At 40.6% G+C, this 26,635-nt stretch overlaps 1 protein-coding gene across 11 annotated transcripts in view; it reads right to left on the bottom strand.

The window, feature by feature from the left end:
- The window catches only part of plekha7b (pleckstrin homology domain containing, family A member 7b), a 426,620-nt gene that overhangs the window by 148,389 nt on the left and 251,596 nt on the right, over positions 1-26,635 (bottom strand). For 10 of the 11 annotated variants that reach the window (XM_067993877.1, XM_067993879.1, XM_067993880.1 and 7 more), the window contains one exon: positions 3,863-3,946. In XM_067993877.1, coding sequence (XP_067849978.1) covers positions 3,863-3,946 — 84 coding nt within the window. Of the gene's footprint in view, positions 1-3,862; positions 3,947-15,227; positions 15,338-26,635 lie in introns of those variants that run through there. The other variant, XM_067993881.1, reaches the window with a different exon arrangement.

Raw genomic sequence — 26,635 nt, 5'->3', positions numbered from 1 at the left:
TACAACAAACAAACTTCCAGCCTCCGTGGTGGTTGTTGGCAAATCCATTGCCTAGTGTGCAACTCAGCTGTACAGATCAGGAAGGGCCTGAGTTCAATCCCCAGTCTGATCAGTGAGCTGATTTGAGCCACAGCTGTGGTTGGGACAAAGATTGGCTTCAGCCGCTCTGGGGGTGTGGGAGAGAGAAATCGGCAAGGGTTCCAATCATCACTGCTGCTCACAGACCCCTGCTGGAAAAAGTACAATTGCTAATATCAGGTCAGAACACGTTCAGGGTCAGCTGTGATGCCCTGTGGTAGAGTAGCCTTCAGGTCTTCACCGTCTAGACTCAAACATAAAAGAAAACCTACGTGGGCCAAGCACCAGAGGGGCAGATAAGACTAGAAATGTTGTACAGGGAGTTTTCAGTGTAATTCTCCACACCGCATCTTTTGTAGCTTTTAAGTTTTTACTGGCAGTTCGCTGCAAAAAGCATTTTACTCCTAAAAGTTTAGAAACCTTTCCTAGTACATAAGGATGTTCCTTGTTCCCTGCTTTTATGTTGTTCCCTCGGTGGCTCCTCCTTCAGTCACTAAGTTCCTGCCCTTTGGAACTCCCTTCTGACATTCTTCTGCCATGCCACCTCTTACCCTGTCTGGGAGATGGATGAGGCAGAATGGTTAAGCAATTGCAGAGAGTGCATTTTGGCCTATACTGACTCGTCACTTGAGTACCTTAGAGGGAAGTCAGCCTCATAGTTGATCTGGATTACACAGATGATGCTATCAGATATGGTACTAAAGTAGTTATAGTACTGGACTAGCAACCCCAACTGTGAATTCAAATCTCACCATGACAAATTGAATTCAATAAATCTGCTCATTTGTGAGCTGGCACCAAAAAAAGTGACTACTGAAGCGGTCAGATTATTACGAATGCTTCACTAATGAATCTGCCACCCCTCCTGAGTCTGGGCTACATGTGACTCCAATCCCACAATACGTGGTTGACTTTTAATGCCTTCTGAAGGGGTACATAATACCAACATAAGAGAAATATGAGAAGGACCTATCATCAGGTATCAGATCTGGACAAGACTCAGTTAATCCCAGCCCAGTTGAACCTACAAAGTTCTCCTCATTAACATCTGGTGACTGATGCCCAAGTTTAGAAAGCTGTCCCACTGATTAGTCAATATAATCATATTCACAGAATCATAAAAGGCACCATCCTAGACTCCTCCATCAACATCCCTGAGAATTCCCTATCCCACCGGCAGGATAGCTTCAGCTCCACCAGCAGTGGGGCACAGTGCTTTACAGTCAGGTGGGTTTGGCCATGGGAGTCCTCAACGTTGACTGTGGACCCCATAAAGTCTCATGGCTTCAGTTCAGACAAGGAAACCTTCTCCTAATCACCACCTACCGCCTCCCCCTCAACTGACAAATAAGTACATCTCCACTTTGACCATCACTTGGAGGAAGCACTGAGGGAACCAAGGATTTAGATTGTACTCTGGGTTGGATTTCAATGTCCACCATCGAGAGTGGCTAAAACATACCACTGACAACTGGCCAAGTCCTGAAAGACATAGCTGCTCGACTTAGCCTGTGTCAGGTGATAAAGAAACCAATACAAACAATTGCCATCAAGACACCAGTTTCTCTCTCCACCTTTCTCTCTCTCATTCTTCCTCTGCCTCCCTCCAAAGCACAGATACCTGCATCATGTTCTTAAAGCAGCTACCTCTGGTTAAGTTATCAACTGAGTTGGTTTTGCTATCAACTGAACCAAGTATCAGTTTGGTAGTCCTCTCACCCCCAAGTCAGGAAGCTATGTGTTCAATTCCTGCTGCAGGACTTCAGCACATAATCTGGACTGACAATTCAGTATAGCACTCAAAGACTGCAGCAATGTCGGAGGTCCCATCTTTTGCCTGAGACATTAAACCAAGACTCATCCGTCTGCTCAGGTAGACAGAAAAGGCACTATGTGAAGGGAGCAGGATGTTCTCTCGGTGGCCTGGCCAACATTCCTCCCTCAACCACCAAAGTACGATCAACTGCTCATTCATCTCATTTGCTGCTTGTGGGATCTTGCTGTGCACAGATTCGCAGCTGTATTTGCCCATCTAACCGCAGTGGCTGCATTTCAAAAAGTCTGAGAAGTGCATTTCGCTGACTATAATTATGAAGCACTTTGGAACATCCTGAGAACGTGAAAGGCACAATCTAAGTGCAAGTTCTTTCTTTAGTTTCACTGGTTAATTTATCACTCTGAAGTCCAAGAACACAAGGAAAAAGCAGCTGGAGAAAAAAAAAATAACCTTTCCATTGTAATCCCTGCAGAAAGTGGGCAGGATTTTAATATGCCAGCAGGAAGAGTCCGGGAGGAGGGGTGGTGGTTGTGGTGGTGCTTTACGGGTGCGAAATGCAGAAGGGAAGTAGGCTAATGAGCCAATCAAAGCCTCCTCTGGATTTTGTGCCTGGCAGCCAGCCTGATGCGCAGCTCCTGTTGTGGAGATGCCGGTGATGGACTGGGGTTGACAATTGTAAACAATTTTACAACACCAAGTTATAGTCCAACAAATTTATTTTAAATTCCACAAGCTTTCAGAGGCTTCCTCCTTCCTCAGGTAAACGGAATGGAAATACCGTTCCACACCGTTCACCTGTCGAAGGAGGAAGCCTCCGAAAGCTTGTGGAATTTAAAATAAATTTGTTGGACTATAACTTGGTGTTGTAAAATTGTTTACAATTGTCAGCTCCTGTTGGCAGCCAATCCGAGATATCCGGAGGAAATATCAGAGTGGAGACATCGGAGATCGGGGGGGGGTTTGGGCAACATCGTTTTTAAGGTATGTTTATTTACTTTTTTTTTTACAATGGGAAATGTAATTTTATTTAATCCAGTTAGTCTATTTTTCTTTGATCCGGCCCTTCCCGCCTTGTTTCATCAGGCGTGAATCGGAAGCCGTGGGAAAGCTGCGCAGGTAATGTTAAAATCTTTTAAGCATCCAATACACAAAAAATAAACTACCTTAAGTACCTCAATAAGGTACATTTGCCCCTTTAGTAATCAGCCCACCAGATTTAAGTGGGGGTGGGATTTCCTGGTGACTGATGTGCGCATATTTGCCCGAGTCTCATTCAAAAATGTGCGGATTCCAGCCGGGATGTCTGCCCGCTCCCAAAAACAGCGATTTTGACTGCCCCACCTGCTTTTTCCTTTTAAAATCCTGCCCAATGCCTCTAGTGGTTCTTAACACATCATCATTGAGAAGATTGACAATCCATTCAATTCAATGTACTGGGATGAAAATGTCACATGCACAATTTTCCACCTCCAAATTTCTCACTCTCTCCCTCCCCCTAAAGAATCAACTCCTTAATGAAGTATGGCTCTATGGGCATCATAGCCCAATCTGCCCTCACCGAAAAGCTACATCCATACATAGATAGCGTCAGGAGTGAAGCTCAGTTTGATTTTTTTTCCTCTCTGATCAATTGGATTGAGGCTAATTGCAGAACCCTACTGCTGACCCAGCTGAGATCAGCAAATTCAAGGCCAATCAGGAATCATACCTGGAATCACCTTGGTGTATATGGCTTGACCGGTGGAGCCCTTGGACAATACTGTTAACTATTGTGAGGTTCCTTTGATCACCCTGACATACCCTTTTAAATTAGAACTTCAACAAAAACAAAAGACTAACAACTTTAAATACATGTTAACTGGTCATTGTTAATTGGAAGTAATTACAAACAAACTAATAGCATTTAATTTACATGATAACTAGATCCAGTTAAGATACTTAATGCATGATTAAAATAACATTCCAAAGTCGTAGCTGTCGCACTCTCCAATGCTCCATAATACTTACTGCTCTTTCAGGACGTATTCGGTATTTTCTGGGGAAATCTGCCCAGTCACTGGGTGCCTGAACGATGATGTCCGTTGATTATGACTGCAATAAAACACACAAGATAATCAGCGCCAATTATTCTTCGTATAAGATGCATTTTCTCCCCCATATTAAATAATTCTAACACTGGTTAGATCTATTGATGGTAAGGGAATAAGGGAGTCATTTATTTTACAAATATGTCTTATATTTCAATATTTTCCTACACTTTCAACACAGGTGTGTTGAATCTGCCAACAGCCTGCAGCACTGTATTGGTGCCAGCTCTCAGATCATGTATTATTCTCTGCTGGTTACAATACTATGCATGACTCAAATTGAGCCAAGGCTCCTAATGATCTGAAAAAAGCCAACAATTATTTAATTGTTGCTAAGAGAATGACAACATACAATTAATATTTTATCAATAACTTTAAAAACCCTAATTTCCCAGAAGTCAGGCCACTTGATTTCTTGGTGTCCAGACTGTTTAATACGGTTCTATTATATGTGAGCAGATGCACCAAAAAGGCATCTCCAGGAGTTGATTGAGAACTTGCTCTGGCATTGTAATCAGCAGATCTGACACTTACTGTAGCCTGCCCCTCTCTTTTTGTTTTTATATTGCTGTCTGTCTTGCAGGTGCAGAAACTCCCTTTATATAAAAACCAAGGTTTATGTGAATACTTCAGAAACTCAATAATGAAGATTTTGTTTGATCATGCTCGATTCACGATATAACTTTTTCTCTTTTCACATTTTCTCCTCTCCACTTATGAAGGTGCTGATTCATCCTGGGGTACAATCCCAAGGATCCTGAGAGCCCTCTCATCCAAGAGGCATTCTTCAAGTGTAAAACGGTGTCAACAAGCTAACTCAATCTAGTTTTCACTTTCTCTCTCTCACACACACACACACACACACACACACACACACACACACACACACAGAACTCTCTCGCTGATTTTTCCACTCCCTAGCCCAGGACTGTTAATGTTAATTGTAACACACTACTGCCCCTTCAGCAGGTAAGTCACGACAGACTGGGGATTTAACCTGGGACCTTCCTTGCCTGCGTAGTTCTATTCCATTGAGGGCAAAGTTTTCATCAATTGAGCCATTGGGAGCTGGTCAGTTTTCTAGTTAATTCCTTTACCTCACATATTAATTTCACCAGAGAATTAATCTGCACTCTGAAATCTTTCCAGTCTCTAATGGTTATTACATCAAATACATAATAAAGCCATACCATTCCCCAGTAATCCACCTCAAATTAAATTTCTTTACTCTTACAATTATAACATTGCTAATTTAATCCATATAAAGAAAGAAGAAATTACACTTATATTGTGCCTTTCACACCCTCAAGCATCCCAAACCACACAATCAATGAAACATTGTTTTGAAGCATAGTAACTTATTACACAGGCCAATGTAACAGCTTATTTGTGCACTACAAAGATCCACAGTGAGATAAATAACCAATTAATCTGTTTTTGGTGGTATTGATTGATGGATACATGTTGGCCAGGACACTTGGAGAACTGCCTGATCTTCTTTGAATAGTTTCATGGGATCACATGAAAGACACAACCTTGATTTAACATCTGGTTTAACATTTCAATCAAAAGACAGTGCCCTTCAAGAATGCCATACTCTATCAGTACTGCACTGAAGTCTCAACCTCAATTATGTACTCAAGTCCTGGAAAGGGGCTCGAACCCACTACCTTCAGACACAGAGGCAAGAGTGCAGCTATGGCACTATATAAGTGACATCACACACCACAGCCACAAAACCTGAAGAAAATATCTTACACAAACACCAGATCAGGCTTATTTTCATTTGTTATAAACACTGACAGCACTATAAAAATAACTGGTAGAACTGCCTTGACTGTTCAATCGATAAATGCACTGTCCAACGTGGAACTGAGCTACACAGACCAGGAGGGACCCAGGTTCAATCTTGGTCTGTGCTGAATTATCTGTCAGCCAGAATAGTGGTAGATGCATCAAATTTGGCTACAGTGCCTCTCCTGCTGTGGTAATGTTTTTGTTTGCGCCTGGCACTTCTTCAAATGGCCTGGCTGAGATGGGAACTGCCAGTAAAGGATACTGAACATACATTTTACACCAAGTAGAACACCAATGTCCTATGTCACTAGTCTGCCCCTGTTTTAGCAAAATGCTGCAGTTGTATCACAAAAAAAAAATCAAATCATCAACTTTCAAATGAGGCAGGGAGCACTGAACACTACTCCCAACCCATGAAGTCAGAACTGTGCAATCCCCCTCTGCCTTCAGGATTGGGAGGTTATATAGTCAGATCACATTCCAGCATTTATATCTCAGTAATGCAATTAATATTCTATTTACATTATGAAGTACTCAACATTTTTCTACTGTTGTACCACTCCATCATAAAAACACGAAGAGGTAATGTTTCTAAAACACATGCCACACTACTTATTCTGAAAATGAATAGATTGCTTACTAAAATCAGAATGTTCAGGTCTTTAAACCATTTGACTTCATGTTAAATGTACATTTTCCCCCACAGTTCCTAGACTATACGACTGAAACAAAGGATTGAAGCTTATGCCAATGTGATACCAATGTTACCACTGATGGAAGCCTGACCAGCAACACTGTCATTGAAGTAGCTCTCGGGCCTCTGGGTATGCAAGTCATTTTTGCTGGAGGCATAGGGCCGCAGGTGGCAAACTCCAGTGATGAGAGCGGTTAGGAACGCTAGCAGGAGAAGTTTTATTGAAGAATCCATTTTATGCTCAGGGACACCATTTTATGGTTAAAAGACAGCTTTTGCAGAATCTGCCGAAACAGGCAGTAGAATGTCACAAAACAGCTCAAATCACCAAGGCTCTTTGCAAGGCTGTACCAACTGTTGTCATATAAAATAATCATGTGTAGTTCTAATCATCTAATACATACATCTATCTGTTTGACAACTATATGTTCACCTTTTCTGTACATGTAAGGACAACTTTTGTTCTGAGACCCACTCTCTGGAATGCTGAGCTGACGTAAGTTCATGGAAACCAAGAGGAAAGGTTATGGAAGTACTATGATGTAATGACCTTTTAGCTATAGGATAAAAAGCGAGACCATTGAACAAAAATTAGGGAAGGCCCGCTGGCTAATCACCTGTGACTGAACTCAGCAACTGTAGCACAAGGCCTCCCAGAGCGTTCGCATCATCGTGTGTTTTGTCTGCAAGTGTAATTCCCTCTAATAAAATCTGTAAGTAAAGACTCTGCATCCAGAACTTTAATTCCTGGCACAGAGACAACAGGTCCAAGCGCGTCTCTGTAGCAGTATTAATTAACAGGAGCCACCAAACATTCAAGGGACAAAATAAGGAAGTATGAGTCATTTTCTTTAAATGAACTGTTATTTTGATTTTATGGAACAATTCATTTGAAAAAAGGTGAGTAAATCATAGAACTAAAACTGACCATATACTTGAACAAAGAGCTTGGTATCAGCATGTCAGTACACTTTTGGGTTAACTGTCACACAAATCGGTATATGACTGCTAACTTTAAAAGGCGCATGCATGTAAATCACAAGCTCATCATTTTGTCATTTCAATTCAATATGGCTTTAAACACTGCTAACTCAAAGCAATATGTTTTTTTTTTGAAAAGTTGCAGATAACCACCCCCTTCCCCATATACGTTGGCAATAATCAGCGTTTTTAGTCGGATCTTGTGAAACATAATAGTGGGCGTGATATTTTCAAACTACGTTGACTCAAACAGTGAAAAACACAACAGTACAATCGTAGACTTTGTTCTTCCAAACTTGGAATGCATTTGGAGAGAGAATTTTGAGCTGTGACAATATAGTGGTTGCACCTCTTGTCACTGTTGGTGAGAGCAATTTAAGGTGATGAATTGCATAACACCACAAGCATATTAAAGCACATAGGTTCAAGTGTAAATTTTCTGATTATGTCAATAGCAGTACTAAAATAAGCTGAGTAACAGCACAAAGTATGTATTTAGAATAGCACACCATTAACTTAATTTTGCAATCCAATTTTTGCAGAAGCAACGAAAGGCTCATAACAAGTAACCAGCACAAGCACAGGTACAAATGACAGTAGCGGTTTATGGTCATGTAGAAATTGTTCATTGGTGCAAAGCATCCCAAAGTTGTGAAATTAAGCACTGGTCATACATTAAAATGGGTATCCACCAGAAAACCACAAGCACAGACAGTTCTTTTTTATTCCTTGCACATTACCCAAATCACATGACCACAGACAAGTCACACTGAACAATAATTCAAATTAGCCTGGTATAATATTTAGATGGCTGTACAACACCTGAACAGATGTTGTATTAAGGACATTAACTTAAGGTCGCTGAGTTAGTGACATCTGATGAATCGTATTTTTTTTTAAAAACAGAAAATGTATATCCTAAAAATTCTTAGTAATACTGAGGGGCACTGTCTTCATAAAAACACGCTTGGCAAATACTTTCCAGTTTGTTTGCAGATGCACAGTCCAATGGTATAGAACTCATGGAAAACATCACCTTGGTGTTTGCTTGTGAAGTTGTTTCAAAAATGACGCATACTCTTCTGTCTTAAATACAAAAAAGGTCTGAAAGTGGTGACATCAACAGTAATTTAGCTTGCACAGCATAAAATGACAGGATGTTGATTATTGCCACTGCTGTTCACTTGGTAAACAGATAAAAACTTTTAAAATAAAAGGATCAGTGATGACTGGAAAAACATCAGGAATTTTGATTCCACCTACTGCCAATTCAACAAAAACTGATTCCTCCTTCCTTTAGGTTGCTCCAAAACTCCCTCCCCCGATTCACGTTACATATCATTTCGTTATCAGCAGGATGGCTAACGTGTTTCAAGACAACTTGCATTTATTTAGCACCTTTAACATATCAGACAAAAATTGACAGAGTCACAGAAGACGACATTAGGACAGATGACCAAACTCTTGGTCAAAGAGGTAGATTTTAAGCAGTGTCTTAAGGAGAGAGAGGTGGAGAGGCAGCGAGATTTGGGGAGGGAATTCCAGAGTTTAGAGCCAAGACAGCTGAAGGCGCAGTGACCAATGGTGGGGCAAAGAAAGTGGGGGATGCACAAGAGGCCAGAATTGGAGGAACACAGAATTCTCAGAGGGTCATAGGGCTGGAGGAGGTTACAGAGGTAGGGAGGGGCAAGGCTATGGAGGGATTTAAACACAAGGATGACAACTTTAAAATTTAGGCATTGGTGGACTGGAAGCCAATGAGGCTCAGCAAACACAGTGACCGGAAGAAATGTTTCCCCTAGCTTTTGAATAGATCTGTATAATTTCACTACAACATCGAGGTGTCTATTGTCTGGACTAAAGGTGCACTGCAGATATCAGTTCACAAAGCAAAAGTTAATCAGTATGAAAAGAAATTTGTTGGAGGGTTTATGGTGGACTACCCTAGTGACTCAAGTTGTACCTAGAGTACAACTATGACACACAGACCAAGATCGTCTCAGATTCAATCCTTGGTCAATTGCCCTCAGATGCCCTTGAGCTATGGAAGGAGAAAAACCAATTCCTGATCATTGTCAAATGAGCTGTGGCTGGAAATTGAATTGAATTGAATACGGAGAGGACCAGGTTCACCTCAACTACAATATTCCTCGTGGTGAAATAGGGTGTCAATACTCACACATGAAGGACAGACAAAATGAGGCACTCGAGGACTCCTGGTGCCCATGTGCTACAAAATGAGTCCGAACCTTCAGGAAAGAAGAGGAGAGAAAACTGGAAGGGGAATTGTTTTTTTTTTAAAAACGTTTTTGCCTTTTTAGAGTGCTGCAGTTACATAGAAGCACTCAGCTTGCAACATTGCTATTGTGGCCATTTAAACACAAAAAGATTTGTGTTTCATGGTTAACAAGTTATCATCACGTCACTATTTAAATTGACAACAATGTCAAAGAAAAAACTAGCATGTTGTGTTCATGACTCACACAATACATACTATCCTGCAGAAAGTAATCCAAGTGTGTTAGACATCTGGAACCAGTGAAAAGATACTGTACTGTGGAATTTAGTGTGCAATGGGTTAGTATATTGTGTTCAAATCCAGGTCAAGCTAATGGGATACAAGATTCCTCTCTGTTGGCTGGAAGAGTCTTATTAGAAATGAGTTAGTGATAATGGGCCCACAGACCAAACCTGCCCACAATTTGGCCCTAAATTAGTGTTGAATTACATCTCATTCAGGAAGGTAATAAAGAATGACTAGTGTAAGGCAAGGCCACGACCCACAGAGCAACATGTGCAGTTCTGGTTACAAAAGGCATGTGCAAGTATTGAAAAAAAAGATAGAACAAAATGATCCTAAGTGTGAGGAACATGAGCTATGAGGAAAGGTTAATAAAGGTCAGTCCTGGACAATGGTTAAAGGGGATCTTGTTGAAGTATATAAAATATTAAATGGATTAGATTACTTAAAATTGAAGGACCACAGGTCATAACTATTAAATGCTGAAACATAAATTTAAAGCAAAGAACTTCTTCACATAAAAGGGTGATAAGTTTGGGATGGTCTTCCAGGCAGGTTAATGGAGACACCAACATTAGGATGCTTATAACACAGCTAGATGGATGGGTTCTATGCTGAGAGAGCTAGAATATTAGAGGTATGAGCTTCATTGGGATGAATGGTCTTTTCTCATTCTTGAACCAAGAGTCAGTATGATAGCACTTTCACCGCCAAGTTAGAAGGTCATGGCTTCAAGCCCCACTCTGGAGACTTGAGCACATAATCTATGCTGATACTTCATACAAGATCTCAGAAAACACAAGATAAATGACCAGGAAATCTGTTTTTGGTGGCAATTTGCATTCAACCACAAAGTAAATAATCACAAGAAAAAGATTTAATGTGCTGCCACTTCCATGTGTTTCGTACATAGAACGGGAATCAAACCTGCAACCTTCTTGCCATTTCAACATGTCACTCTCAAGACCATTGATTCCTATCCATTTACTTTTGCATTTGCGAGATGGAAATCTCCCCTCCATTAGAGGACCAGTCCGCTTACTCTGCAAGTGGAATTTAAGTCAACCAGCAGTGCTTTCTCCAATGTGACCTTATTACTGATTGCAGCACACCATCCTCTTTGTCAATGACAGTCTTGTACAAACCAGAATCAATTGGTGGGAAGTCATCAAAACACAGCAAAAAGAACGTTTACTTCTTGTTAAAACTCTGTCAGCTTCCACATTTCTACAAATGGAAAATTTAGAGATGAAGGCTGTCTCAAGATCAGCTACACAAATGTAATCTTTTTAACTTTATGCACTAATTTTTTGTAACGGTCCACAATCCCAAACAATATCTTGCTCTAGGGCTACACACAAAATGTTCCAGCTTGTGACACCATGGAGTGATAGACTGAGCCTGCAATCACTCAGACAGGGCTCTGGATTTCAAACCCAACACTCTGGGCAGTTACCAACTGCAGTCAAGCACTTTCCCCACTGGAAAAATGGAGGAAACATTGAAAATGACAGATCAATTAAAATGTTAGGGTCTGGAGTTTTACTGTTCTTTTCACTTGCTCTTTGAATGATGAATAAGCAAAGCAACTCTAACAAAAATACTCAACAATGCTCCAACCAAAGGGATCAAAGCTACTCATTTTTCCTCTCTCAAATCACTTTAGTGCAAGGGCACAATATTTTGAGAGAGCACAAACAAGTATTATTGGTAACAAAGTTTTTGCCTAGTTAATCACAGTGGTCAATTTGGTACCAGCTGAGTTTCTGTTTACCCACTGCAGTAGATTACAGACACCACTGCAACTGACAGTGAGGGACCAATGACTAATTTTCAAATAATCACTCCCTACAAATGTGGGCGAGCTGCTTGCTGATTGCATTAATGCAGTTTGACCAGGAGTGGCACAGCTGCGGAGAAAAAACAAAAATATGAGGGTAGTTCAGCTAATGCCTTAGTGAGTTAAAACAGAAAAGCATTTAGGAATAGGAAATCAATAAAGAATGAACAAATTTGCACTTACAGACTGCCTCATCAATCCTTGAGATGTCCCAAAGTGATTCACAGCAGTGAATTACTTTTGCAGGAGCACTATTTTTATTTAGGCAAACATGGCAACCACCTTGTGCACAGCAAGGTCCCAGTAAATGAGATGAATGAACAGTTGATCAATTTTTGGTGGTGTTGATCAAGAGAGGAAAGTCAGTCATCACACCAGGAAAACTCCCTGATCATATTCAAAATGTGATGGGATCTTTTGTAGCCACCTGAACAGACAAACTTTGGCTTAAAAGTCTCATGCGAAAGATCACACTTCCAACAATGCAGCACTCCCTCAGAATTGCAATTAAGCGTCAGCCTGGATTATGTGCTGAAGTCCTGGAGTGTGGCTTGCACTGATGATTTTTTGTCTTGGACAAAGTGTTACCAAATTGAGCCATGCAAACACCCATAAAGCCCAACAAGCCTGTCCCTTTTTGATCTCAACCCTACCGATCCACCTTCTCTCCATATCCCACCTCCAGAAATGTATCTAATTGCATCTTAAACTCTGTTTACTCCAGTGATCTTTTCTGGTACTTAAAAGGATGTAAAAAAGATCAAGGATGAGAAACTGTAATTTGGACCAAAGCTCATCCATCCATTACCCTAAATTTCCCATTTTCCATCTAATTGCATTTTGAATGTCCCAAATGTTTTTGTCTCTACTATCCTGTCTGGTAGATTATTTCAAACACTTCAGTCTGAGTAATGGACTTCCCCCTAATACCTGCTTTTCATTCATTTAAATTTATGTCCTCCAGTTCTAGTTTCCTGGCTTACTTTGAAGTAATATTCTTAGAGAGTCTTTAAACAATGCCATTTATTATTTCATATATTTTGACACGGTCCCATCTTAACCCTTTTATATGCTTTTCAGAACTTCAGCATCTCTAATTGTTCTTCATAGCTCATCTCCTTAAGACTTGGAACCAGCCTTGTTGCTTTTTTCTGTACCCTTTCCAACGCCTATACATTTTTGTGACATGGTGATTGGAACTGAGCACTGTACTCCAATTGTAGTCTGGCCAGTGCATTGTAAAGCATTACCATAACCTGTGCTGCCTTATATTGCACAGGTCTGGCTGTATATTCTATAATGTTATTTAATTGATTCGCCACATTGTATACTGAAAGTGATAAGTCTACAATTACTCCAGACTCTTTCTGACACTCCGTAATATTTCATTCATTGCACACTTACAATGTGCACTTTTTCAACCATTATTGGAATATTTTACCTTTCTCCAAGTGTTAAAATTAATTTGTCATTTGCCTGCCCGTGCACCTAACTAATCTAAATCCATCTGTAAATCTTTGGTCGCAAACTCGGTCACTGCTACTCTCTCCGTTTTAATGTCATCTGCAACTTGACAAGCTTACATGTGGTTTCAATACCCATTGCATTGGGTCCAAGCAGTGACCCTCGGGAGACTCCACTCAATACTTTTCTCCCCTCCCCTACCCCCACCAAACATTTGAAATTACACTTCTCATGGCGACTCTGTCACTTCCTAGTTTGTATCCAAATTCTCATCCAGTCCCTATTGTACCCTGGATTTCTGATCCTTTTACTTTTAAATCTTGAATGTGCAACTTTTAATCAAAAGCTTGCTGAAAGTTCAAATAAACCACAACACAGAGATCCAATATCTACTTTAACAGAAATGTCCTGGGGAGTTTTTTTCCGATGGGATCTTCCCCGTTAAATCCACACTGCCTGTTTCTTATTAAAATTTTACTATACAGGTGATGCTCCATCCTACTCAAATAGTTTCTATTATTTTGCCTGTTTGTTGTTAGGAAATGAGCCTGTATTTGCCTGGTTAGATTTGTTTCCCCTTTTCAATATAGGCACTGTATTTCCTTACTTCTAGCCTAATGGAATATCACTGGTGCCTAGTGAGTTCTTCATGAATCAGGGATTCCATAGATTTTCTCCTTAGTCTCCTTCAGCACCCCAGGAAATATGCCATCGGTCCCGAAGGATTTGTTAGCCCCGTGTTCTTTTATCAAGAACCTCTGCCACTCTGACTTCAAAATTCTCCAGGATATTGGGTGTACTACAAAAATGAAATAGCAAGTTACGATTATCCTCTCCATTGAATATATCTAGAAAATATCTACTTAACCTTTCAACTATTTTATCTTCAAACTCACTTGCACTTTTATCTTTGAGAGTTGCAATTTCCATTCTATTATTCATTGGATGAAAAATTCCTACCTGACTTTGCCCTTCTTACTACTTACTTCTTAATTTTAAAATTTGTATCCTATACTTAGGCTAAGAAGGAGAAAAAAAACTTTAGCCAGGGGATTTGCGCTCCCCATCACTAACAACTCCTCCTACAAAGTGCAAACGCGTCAATGACAGGTGAGCACAGTATCGGGCTCAGTGACTCCTCCCCTCCACCCACCCCCCCCCAACAATCGAATAGCCTTTCAATACTCACTAAGCTCACATATTAAAAATGGTCACTTGGGTCAGATACTAGAGGGCAGTCAATCCTAATGGAACTCCATCACAGTTTGCGTCAATGTCTTAAGGGGTTGGAGAAGAAAATTGCAAAATTAAAAAAACCACATGAGGGGGAGGAGAGACAATTTTCTCCAGACCTATTCCTACAAAGTTGGCTCTTTTCAGTGACCGAGGGTACATTACTTGGATGCATCATCCAACATTACTCTGACAACATTCTCTTGAAAGTAATCATTCAAGGGTATAATGTTTTCCGTGGCTAACCTGTCTGAACACCAACGACACCTTTGATTGCTGTGATATGATTGTCTCCCAGCCTAATATATGCTATGCGATTTTAGAACCTCTCACTCACACACCTGACGAAGGAGGTAAGCTCCGAAAGCTTGTGATTTTCAAATAAAACTGTTGGACTATAACCTGGTGTTGTAAGATTCCTTACATTTGTCCACCCCTGTCCATCACCGGCATCTCCACATCATACACATTACAGTGACAATGTATTCTTAAAGTGATCACTCAATGAATAGGTATTTCTTTCTCCTACCCCCACCCAAATTTACTAACAGTAATTCTATAGCAAAGATATAGCCTTAGATAGAATACTGTAAAAGATTCAATGATGGTCATGATTTCTTTGCTGCATTCAGTAAGAGTTAAATCACTGCAAAGCTAGAACTGCTGCATAACATGATTTAGGTTCAGCTGCAGAACAACAAGCACAGTACCTTTCAAAGCTTGAATCAACACCAACTTGCAAATCATACAAGTACCTTTCTGCTAAGATTGTTCTTCGCTCAAACTGTTTCTTGCTGTCCACTCTGAATTTCAGCATCTTGAGTTGCAACGACTTATCTTCATTCTGCATCAGAAGTTAAACTGTAGCTGCACTGACTAACATCAAGAATCTACACCACAGCAAAGGACACGAGCACCAAAATGAAGTAGCTTTGGCTTGGATTTTTCTTACTGTATGGCAGGACAGCATTGATCCAGCTCTTTTTTTTTACAGGAACAGAAAGGGTAAGTAGTTCGCTCTCTATCTGATTACTAACAGTCCATCGAGGCTCTAGTTACACCCTATCGAAAAGCAGCCAGCAAAGCAACTCAAAGGCCCATTTGAACAACCCGTGCTACACTGTTGATAACTTAAAAATGGGAATGTAACACAGAGCTGATAACCACTAGCAGTATTTAGTGCCAGTAAAAGTGTACAATTTACAAAATGCTGCATGCCATTAATAACGAATATGCATCAAAAGAACATACATTTATTACCATCCAACAACATTGACTTGTGAGGGAAATAATTATTAATGGACAGATTATATGAATACAACTGGATCATTTCAGCCAGCAAGTATTAATCAGTGCCAATACTTAATATTTGCCTATGAGAGGAAAGACACTTCCCACTGTGGAAATGCTATTTTGGAGACAATAACACTCCTGTTTAAAAAAAAGTTAGCAGCTCCCCCAGTGGCTCACCAGGTTTTTTCAGTGAAAGATGTCAGATTTGACCTCCAGTCTGTGCTGAATTTTCCTTCAGCCAGGGCAGCAGTAAGGGTACTAATATTGGCTTCATTGACCCTGGGTAAGGGAGAGTAAAATCAGCCAGAATTACTGCTCCGAACTATCTAGCGACCCCTGCTAAAAGTATATGTTTGTGTGTGTGTCTGGCTTGGCTATGTTTCCCTTCAGTCAATCAGGCTGTCAACGCTCACTGTTGCAGCTCACACATTAATAACTGGGAGGTACTGGAGGCTGCTTGGAACCTGTGCAGACATATCCTAACAAAACTCAAGGTCTTCAGCACAGGATAGAGTAAGAGAAATTAATTAAAAGAAAAATAAAAACAAGTCCAGTATGCATCAGATTCAATTCTTGTTCTGTAATGATCTCAACTACAATTGGTCTTGCTGACCTTGGAAAAGGCAAGGAAAATCAGTAAGGGTTCGGATATCTGTTCACTATCCAGTGACCCTGGCTGTGCACACGTGCAGATGTCAAATGAGAATGTGACTGGACTCAGCTTTGATACTGCTCAGAATCAAATCGCCTGCCAACGTTAGATATTAAACAACAGCAATAAGGAGCAACTTGATACACGAGGACTATTTCCACTGGAGCAGAGAAGGCAGAGAGGGGATTTATTAGAGATTTTTAAAATCATGAAGGGCTTTGAAAGTGACTCTCTCTCTATTTACCCTAACAAAGGGTCATCAATTTCAAATAGTCAATAAGAAATTGAGGAGCAAGGTCAGGGGAAATTTAGTTTATGCTAAGAGTTATTAGACCATGGAATCCACGAACATGGGGTGTAATTGCCATTATTTGGTACTGTTGAACCAACATAACATGTTTCCAACCAATATTTGCGACAACAAACACATCCCCTGAGGACTGTTTTTCATTCATCTTAGAGAGCAGATGGCAATATTGACATCTGGCAATTTTGAAACAATTATCCACACTTTCAAAGTAATCTCTGAATTGACGTCATCCATCAGCCTCAGGAATTCAAACGAGAGCTGCATTCAGATGGAACTTGAATGGGTCGAACAGCCTTCCACTCACTCATATACTAAGACTGGGTTGACTAGCCTCAACGACAACAACTTGCATTTATATGGTGCCTTTGATGTAGAAAAACGTCTCAAAGAATCTGTGGAGAGGGTCCAGAATTTGTGGCAGGGGTCAAAAGGTGATGACTTCAGTTTTCCCCAAAGTTTAGCTGGAGGAAATTGAGGCTGGATGTCAGACAAGCAGTACGACAACACAGGAACAGTGGCGGCATTGAGAGAGGTGGTGAGTGAGGTTGACAGGGGTGGTGGAAAGGTAAAGTTGGGCGTTGCCAGTGTACCTGTGGAAGTTGACCCCATGTCTGCGGATGAAGTTGCCTAGGGGCAGCATGTAGATGAAGACGAGATCGTCAAAGATATATCTTTAAGGGGCTACAAAGGTAATGGTGTTGGGGCAGGAAGAGAAATCATTGCTGCAGATGATCTGGCTCTGAACAGATAGAAAAAAAGTGGATTCAAATGAGGGCTATCCTACTGATGGTGAGGGCATTGAAGGAGGATGGTGTGGTCAACCAGGTCAAAGGCTGCAGAGAGGTAAAGCAGGCCATGGAGGAAAAACGCGCCATGATCAGTCACTCAAAATGTCGCTCATTGCTTTGGTTAGGATCGTTTTGGTTTTGTGGCAGGAGCAGAAGCCTGATGAGAGAGATTCAAACAGGGAGTTAATGGGTATGGATATGGGAGGCCATAACACATTCAAGGATTTGAGAGGAAAGGAAAGGAAAAGGTGGAGATATTGCGATAGTGTGAAAGGGAAGGGGGTGTTTTTTTTTTGAGGAGGTGGGTGATGATCGTAGTTTCAAAAGGGAGAGGAACAGCACCTGAAAAGACAGAGCCATTTACAGGGGGGCCAGGAAAGAAAGTTGGGTGGTCAGCTGTTTAGTGGGGATATACGGAGTATGTTTCGTAAAGCCTGCCACTCAGCTACGAGTTAATAATCTAGACTTCCTCAGCCTCAAATGAGAAGTATAAAATTAACTTAACACGATCGATAAAGTAAACTCAAAAAAACACTTTTAGATATGCAGGGCAGCAAGGCAAGAGACGACAAGTTCAGGGATGTGAAGAGTGACGACAAATGTCAGAGAATTTGTTCAATATTTGGAACAAATTGCCAAGGATAGTGGAGGTCAGTATGCTGGAGTCATGGAAGAAACAGCTACATGACATAAGAGGAAGATATGGAATTGTTGTTTTGAAGAATGAAATCTAAAGGGCTGAAGAGCTTTTGTTCTTCAAACCTATCTAGACATACGAAGAATGGCTATGTCACGCTATAGTTGCCAGCAACCATGCAATCGTATCCCAGCAAGAGTCAGCATCTTCAGGGGAGGAGGAAAGAAAATTTGCAAAGAAAGGGGAACGTTATATCTAAATACAGCTTTCAAAAGATATTTGTCCTAATGTTACAAACCTATTACTATCGTTTTCACTACAATACCAGGTACAAATATTTATTCCGAGTGACACTTCAATTTCCATCTTCACTCAGCAAATGAGCCAGACCCAACAAAAGCAACTGACAAGTAATAGAACTGCTAATAATTAAGGTTACATTTCACTACAGTAATTCACAACATTATCTGAATAGAAAAAAGAGATACTGTATGAGGCCTAGACTTATTAAATCCTAACTCAACCAGTAATTCTGTAATTGCAACCTCAGCGTCTACCAATTCTACACTTCACAGCAGAGTGCTGTCTGTATAATTGATTCAGTGCACAATACATTCTCTATAGCTCCAACAGCTATATCACATTTATCAGTGATAAAGATAGCTGTCTGTACTGAAAAGTAGAATGGGTTTTCAACAAACACAGACAAGACTACAATTGTATCATTTGGTGGATTGCAGGACAAAACTCAATATATTGTACTCCCAGGTTGATTCACCACAAGAAAATACAGAAAAACAAGGAGAGAATAAATCAGTTGCTCATGCCTCATCCCTATTCTGTGATAAATTAACTACCAATATTCAGAGGTGGTCAAGGAAGCAGACGCACAACAAATTGTGATGACAGAATCAAAATGCTCCCAATGGCTCAGTGCACTCTCTCATGGTACGGAGTCATATGGTCCAAGATCCGATCTTATGCAATGCGTTACTTGAGTTCAGTTAAGACGGCAGTAATGCTGCAATTGGCTTCAGCACCCCAGGCTAGGGAAAGGAAAAATCAGGCAGCTTACCAGTCCTCATCATTATCTGACGACTGTTGCTGGAAACTGGGGATGTCGGATGAGAATAGGAATAGGGTTGGCCCTAGTGCCACCCCATCCCCCCCCCCACTCCACCACCATCACCCTGCACCAACAGTCCAATAGCCTGATGACATTCACTGACTAGACTCACTAGTGAAAAATAGCCATTTGGGTAAACTACTGGAGGGCAGCTAGTGCACTGGCATAATCATACCCCAGATTTCAAAAATATTAATACCACTTAACGGAGATTCTTCAACTATAAGTGTGTGTACAGTCAGAGTGGTTTTCTGTCTGAAGGATATACCTCAGTAGCTGTAGTTATAGTTCAATACCTGGTTCGTTCTTAAACGACACACTGAACAAACTGTACTATAAATGCAGCATTTATGCTGCAATGTGCATTCTTTTGTAAAGCTATAAATATTTATTCCAAGTGATACTTCAACTTCCATCTTCACAAAGATTTTATTATTAACAAAGGGCTGAAAGCAAACTCAGCAAATGGACTAGACACAAAGGTAACTGAGAAGTAACACAGAACTGCTAACAATTGAAGTTGCTTAGTAATAGGAGTAGAATTCTGCAACAGACGTAAAAGATCCCCTCTTAAATTGCAATGTTTATTTTTGTGCAAGTACCAAATATTCCACCGAGTGTCGAAAATGTGCAGGATGAGTATTTATAGAAGTGTCATGGCAGGAGAAATCATTGGCTCAGCATAAATTCCTGCTGCACACATACACAGCTACTCCAACCCCTCCCACCCCAAAATACATACACATACCCAGAGTCTGGTGTAGAGCAGTATTCCGTTACACTGCCAACCACCTTAATGACTGCAGTAAAATGTTGAATCTTAATTAAGAGATTTGCCATAGCAATTTTTGATGTGAATATTGCATTCATCAAAAAGGTAATGTTACCCTTCTCCATTTCAAGTACACGTGGTCAATATCAAGCATTACCAGTCAGAAATGACAATTCAATGCAGAGTAAAGTTCCTTCCATCTCCACCCAGTAATGCGCCTCAGCCCCAACTTCAGAACAGCATCCTCTACGGCACCTGAATGATGCTTTCCATCCTCTGGACTCTCTCAGCGTGATTGCCAATTCAGTGCTGCGTTAAAAACAGCTTTGTGCTGCAGGTCCACACCCACCAAGAAAGGAGTTGCACCTGCCCAAACTCATTTTATACAGGACTGTTATAGTTTCTATTATTTTGTTGGAATCTCATTTATAGCATGTACTACTAATAACATGCCCATAAGCAGTCAGTCAATAATACAATACAAACTGCAAATTATATTCTGGTAAGAAGAATGACTTTAATATTAACTTGCTTCTCATGTCCGCAACAAATGAACCATTTCACACCCAATACCAACAAGCAAAATAGAATGCAAAACAAATATTCAGCTTACAATTATTGTGAGATTTCCAAACACAATATCAAAAGTCAAGTTCGAGCTTGTATTTGCCATGTCTGGTAAAGTAGATTAGGTAATTCCACAGTTTTTTTTAAAATTCATTCATGGGATGTAGGCGTTGCTGGCAAGGTCAGCATTTATTGACCATCCCTAATTGTCCTTGAGAAGGTGGTGGTGAGCCGCCTTCTTGAACCGCTGCAGTCCGTGTGGTGAAGGTTCTCCCACAGTGCTGTTTGGAAGGGAGTTCCAGGATTTTGACCCGGTGACGTTGAAGGAACGGCGATATATTTCCAAGTCAGGGTGTGTGACTTGGAGGGGAATGTGCAGGGGGTGGTGTTCCCATGTGCCTGCTGCTCTTGTAAAGGTTGCGGTTTGGGAGGTGCTGTTGAAGAAGTCTTGGCAAGTTGCTGCAGTGCATCTTGTAGATGATCACCACCAGCGCACCGTGGCTGCAGTGTGTGAGGGAGTGAATGTTTAAGGTGGTGGATGGGGTGCTAATTAAGTGGGCTGCTTTGTCCTGGATGGTGTCGAGCTGCTTGAGTGTTGTTGGAGCTGCACTCATCCAAGCAAGTGAAGAGTATTCCATCACTCTCCTAACTTGCGCCTTGTAGATAGACAAGATTCTACATTCAGTTGAATGCTCCATAAATTGATTTAGGATCAATTTTATTTTAAAGTCACAAAAGCAGTGAAGAATGCCTATTAAAAGCATGTGTAGTGCCGCCATTAAAGGCAGTTTTCAGTGTTTCTAATCCTGCTTTGGCCCCTGTAGTGGTCAATGGGAGTCAGAAGGAAGAACACCAGGGTAAAAAAAAAGTTTTAAACTTAATTTTGGGAGGCAAATAGATTAGAAAAGATAGGTTAGATTAGGTAAACATTCATTTTAATTGTGCTGAACTGCCATTAACTGACAGTACTAGGAAATGGCAGTCTGACATAGTGCACAACCTAACCCAAGGAACCATTTGATCAACCCCATTCCATCTAGAACTAGGTTTACGAAAGGAAAAGAGCATCTATTATCAGCCATCTGGGGAACAGGAAAGAGTTAACATAGTAAGGTTTTCCTCCAGACAATAATGAAAAATAAAAAAAGCAGAAAAGCTTTATTTTGACAAAAAGTCAACACCCAAAATGTTAACTCATCTGTTCTCTGCACAGCTGCTGCCTGACCTGCGGAAATGTTTCAACCATTCTCTTCTTGTTTTAGCAATGAAATATGGTTTGTGTCAAACTGTAATACGATTAATGTGGTAAATCTGGCAAAGACAAATAAAATAGTTCCACTCGTGACGATTGGACAACCATTAATCCTTAAAAAGCATGACTGCATACCCCATCAAAACATTGTTCAGTGCTTGCAAATACTCTTGACCAAACTGGTTTCCAAAGTATATACATTGCCTTCCTTCTAGTACATTACTGATACATGACAGAATTTTTCAAGATTCATCCCTAAAACAATGTTGTACTGGAAGCTGAAAAGGAAATGTTATAAGCAAAGGGTTAAAAGCTTGCTGTCAAATGCTGACCTTCATGTATTTGACAGCTGACTGCAAAAATACTCCAATCAAGCTGACGGTTAACCCATATGTGTGTCAGTTCAAAGGTCAGGTCTGGTGAACACCATTCTAAAATCACAACTGTGGTTCAGGTTAAAGTGAAATAAGGCTTTTCTAAAAAAAAGTTAAAAACACTTACTTGACTGCCAACATGCAGAATGTTCACATAACTCATTCTGCGTATGGAATTCCCCACACTCCACTGCAAATTATTTTCATTTGAACCTGCAGTGAGGCCCCACCTCTATAAATAGGGGGATGGGAAGCAATTACCCGAGTCCTCAGTGAGTCACAACCAGAGTTCCTCAAGGCAGACTTTATTGTTTTATTCAATAGAAGCTTCTTGGAACCTTATCCTTACATCATCTGTTGCCTTCAGAAAAAAACAATTAGTTCCAAAAGGAAAGATATTTCACAGCCACCGGAAGGGAGTGAGAGAAAGAATTTGGAAGGTGTGACCTGCTCAAGGATTAATAGGCGTGTCATCGAATTTACTGTATTTCATGCCTTGGTATCAATATACTTCAGGAACAAATAGATCTCAAAGCACCTTACTTTAATGTCGTGTGATAGACATTCATTATCTCAAGTTTGTTGCCACCACCTGTACTTCACCCGAGTTTTAAATAGCTAAAAATGCTTTTTCCAGACACAGCCAAGTTTTGATGGCTAACATTTACAAGTAGACTACTTGATGTCAATACAGTTTAAGCAGACATCACACAAAAATTTCACACATCCATCATTATACTTTATGGAAATCCCAGTGACAACATTGGATATATTGTAACTGCATGTAGCATCCTCCTTGTAAATCATTGAGCATCACATCTCAAGTTCCTGAACCCTATTTCGCCCAAGTGCTTAGAGGCTTACAATTAGGGATATAAACCAGTTTTTTTGGGGGGCGGGTGGGGTCGGGGAGGGGTGTGAACAATAGACGGGGTAGAAAGGGCAGCTTGCCAAAGTAATTTTTCATCTTCCAGGTAGTTGTTTATGTTATCTCTGTTTATGTTCAATTAAAACCATTTTCTTTGAATTGAAATAAAAAGTTATTATGGTCTAAATTATTTCTGGGGAGGGGGTAGGTGGTAGAATGTATACATTTGGGGAAGGTGATTAAAAAAAGTAAACAACTGACAAGAGTGGGGGGTGAAATAAAAATTATTTTCACTGTACATACTTGGTGTTCAGCTCCCTGCCAGGCTCTTCTGTTTTTATGTTCCCATAGAATGCCTTAACATAATTACATTTTTCTTAACCCCTGCAATCCAAAAGTGCTTGGTTTAATAGTTGGTAAATGTGATCCACGCTAATATGTAAATTCTGTCAACTTCAGTTTAGCTGAGTTTGTTCTCATATGACTCCCCCTACAAGTCTCTGCCAGTGCAGTGCGATTCATAATGTGACCCTCCTCCCCTTCACCTGTAGCCCTCAGCAAACTTGCTCCTGCGGATCTCCTTGTCTCTGCTCATAACTCAGTTGGCTATGGGGCATTGACATTGGGCTGAATAAACAAAATAGCAAAGTCTATGAGTCGACGGTGTTGTCAACTCAAAATTCTAGAGCTATGAATCAGCCTTCAGATCGAGTGCCTCTTATCATGCAAGCTAAATGTGGGGGGTCGGTACTGTAGGTCTGCACTCCTCTACAAATAGAGTCTCTAACATAGTGTTGTTCTGCAGGGTCCAGACGCAAATGATAAATTGAAGCAGGCAAGAACAGGAAATTGAGGTCACATTGCCAAGACCAGAATAAAAGGAAAGTATGAAGGCATCTTTACGTTGATTCATCAGTATTGGAACAATGGCACTATACCAGCTTTCTGACTATGCTCTCCCCCATTTAGTTTTCCAGCTGGTACCATATACCAGCCAAAGAAGCCTGAAAATCTGGTGGTAGTTTCCAAAACAAAGTGGGATTCTGCTGCTGTCAATTCAGTCAGTGTAAGTCAGTCTTTTATATTTAAAGTCCCACTGATAGCAGGAAAGCAATGCAGTTATTGTCAGCTACACCTTTTACAACATAACAGCACCTTGCAATGATCAGTCTTGGTCTCGATTCCACACCAGGGAGGTAACAGATGAAATAACTATTGCCTTGTGATCTCCCTCCGGGGGGCTTCATTCCTAATGAAAAGTGTGGGCTGCAATCAGAAAAGGCAGCTCGGAGTAGAGCGTAAATATCAGACAAGCCAGGTTAACTAAATTATTAATTTATTCACCTAAAAAGTCTCAACCAATTTTTGCAAACTCTGCGCTCTTCCTCATTTACAATCTAGAACGGGTGACAATGGAAGAAATGCAGTACCTTCCTATGGAAAATTATTCAACAAAACACCTAAACTTAATTTATCCAAAATATTTATATTAAAATTCAATCCACACATACTATAGTATGACAACATAACCAAGTGTAACTGGGTTCAGTAGCAATTAAAAAAAAACACTTTACCTGAAATCTCACAATTTGCAACATCCGAATCCCTCGATTAGGGTAAATAATTTATAGTCAGTAGTGATTACCAGTCAGACATCTCATGTAACATCAAGCTCCTTGAAAAGGCCTTTGTGCCTAATTTTCCACCCTCTTGAAGTCACAGATTTCTACTCAGATATAAATACATGGATGGCATCAGCCCTTTAATACCTCGTCCAAATGGTCAGTCTTCATGTGTGAGCTGAGCTAATGAGCATCAACTTGGGTGGGGGAAGGGGGGTGGAGAACACAAAACATTCGAGCCCAATCCTGTCCTTACCCAATGTTGACACATGGACTTTACTGTATGGGTAACATAGCAACGAGCGAGAATCGATTCTTGTCCCTTCCCTAGTCTGGGGTATTGACTTAATTGTATTAATCCTATTTGAGATTAGCCAACACAGCACAGTAAGACTCCGTACGACACAAGCAGCCCATTTACCCACTGAACTATTGAGAAAGCTCTCCTTACGTGTTTTTTAAACACCTGTTCCTATCTGATCTGTAACTACTGGCTAGAAATGATACCTGTACTGAGGACACTTCTTTTTTTGTCAGCATGAGGCACAGAGTTTACATTGGTTCCATACCATGCCCACACTGCCAGCTCCTGACAAGTGGGCATCACACAGTCAGCAGGAGCTCCAAAGTAAACTTGCTAAATTCATCAAGACTAGTGGCCTGAAAGACTAGGTTTAATAAAAAAAAACTAATGGCTTAATTGTTAAATGGATGACCTGGTGTGATACTGAATCATACATATAATCACCAGGCATTGTTCTGTGACTATATATGCGGTAATTTTCAAGGAATCTGACACTCACCTGACGAAGGAGAAAGCCTCCGAAAGCTTGTGATTTTCAAATAAAACAGTTGGACTATAACCTGGTGTTGTAAGATTCCTTACATTTGTACACCCCAGTCCATCACCGGCATCTCCACATCAAGGTTATTTTAATGTAGTGCTAACCTTTTTTCCCCCCATTAAAGCTTTCAGCTAAAGCTCTGTGCTGAGTTAGCTGTTTTCAGTTGAGCACAGCAGCAGCAGGAATACAATTAGCATCGCTCTGAGGTCGGGGAGGGAAAAAAAAATCGCCATGGTTTCACTCCTGTCCTCTGTTGGAAGTGCATGTATGGATCTCAGGTGAGGACAGAATGGACTATCCACCGCCCGCCCTCCTGTGATCAGATAGGTTGCTAACAATCACTCTGAAGGCTGACACGTAAATAAAGGCATGTGGTAAGGGACATTGGAACCATACCACAAGGAGCTAGCACCTTCAGAGGAAGTGAAAAAAGTAAATAACCGAACACTTTGGCGATATAGTTCTTGGAAGTAATGGCAGATTGTGGATTTGTATTCATAGTGTACTCACAGTCCCAAGTGACACTGAGATCATTAAATTAATTAGTGCAAAACTCACCATTGTTAACACACTATTGACTTCTGATGTTATTTTTTCAAAAAGAACAGGTCCAATGCTATTAAAACATGTAAATGGAGCCAAAGGTTTATAGGAATTAAAGGAATTCTTCCGACTCGTTCTAAAAGGACTCCTTTGAAATCAAAGGTTAATTGTGTAAACACCAGAAACCTATTTCATTGGATTCAGAAAATTTGATCTTCATTCCATACTGGAATTCCCATTCTAAAAATGCTCCAATGCAAAACCATGTAATCTGGAAATAGTTCACACTTGTTATACTGGAACAGCATGAAATGTTAATAAGTGGCTTGATGTTACAATGTGCACCGCAGAATACAGAACTGAACCTTAGAGACCAACAAGATCCCTGTTTTGACAACAACAACTTGCATTTATAGAACTCCTTTAACGTAGTAAAACGTTCCAAGGCGTTTCACAGGAGCGTTATCCAACAAAATTTGACACTGAGCCACATAAGGACATTAGGACAGGTGAC

Source organism: Heptranchias perlo, chromosome 12 (assembly GCF_035084215.1).
Source record: "Heptranchias perlo isolate sHepPer1 chromosome 12, sHepPer1.hap1, whole genome shotgun sequence".
In the NCBI taxonomy this organism is placed as follows: domain Eukaryota; kingdom Metazoa; phylum Chordata; class Chondrichthyes; order Hexanchiformes; family Hexanchidae; genus Heptranchias; species Heptranchias perlo.
The sequence above is the reverse complement of the archived record's forward strand: the minus strand, read 5'-3'. Positions and strand labels throughout refer to the sequence as shown.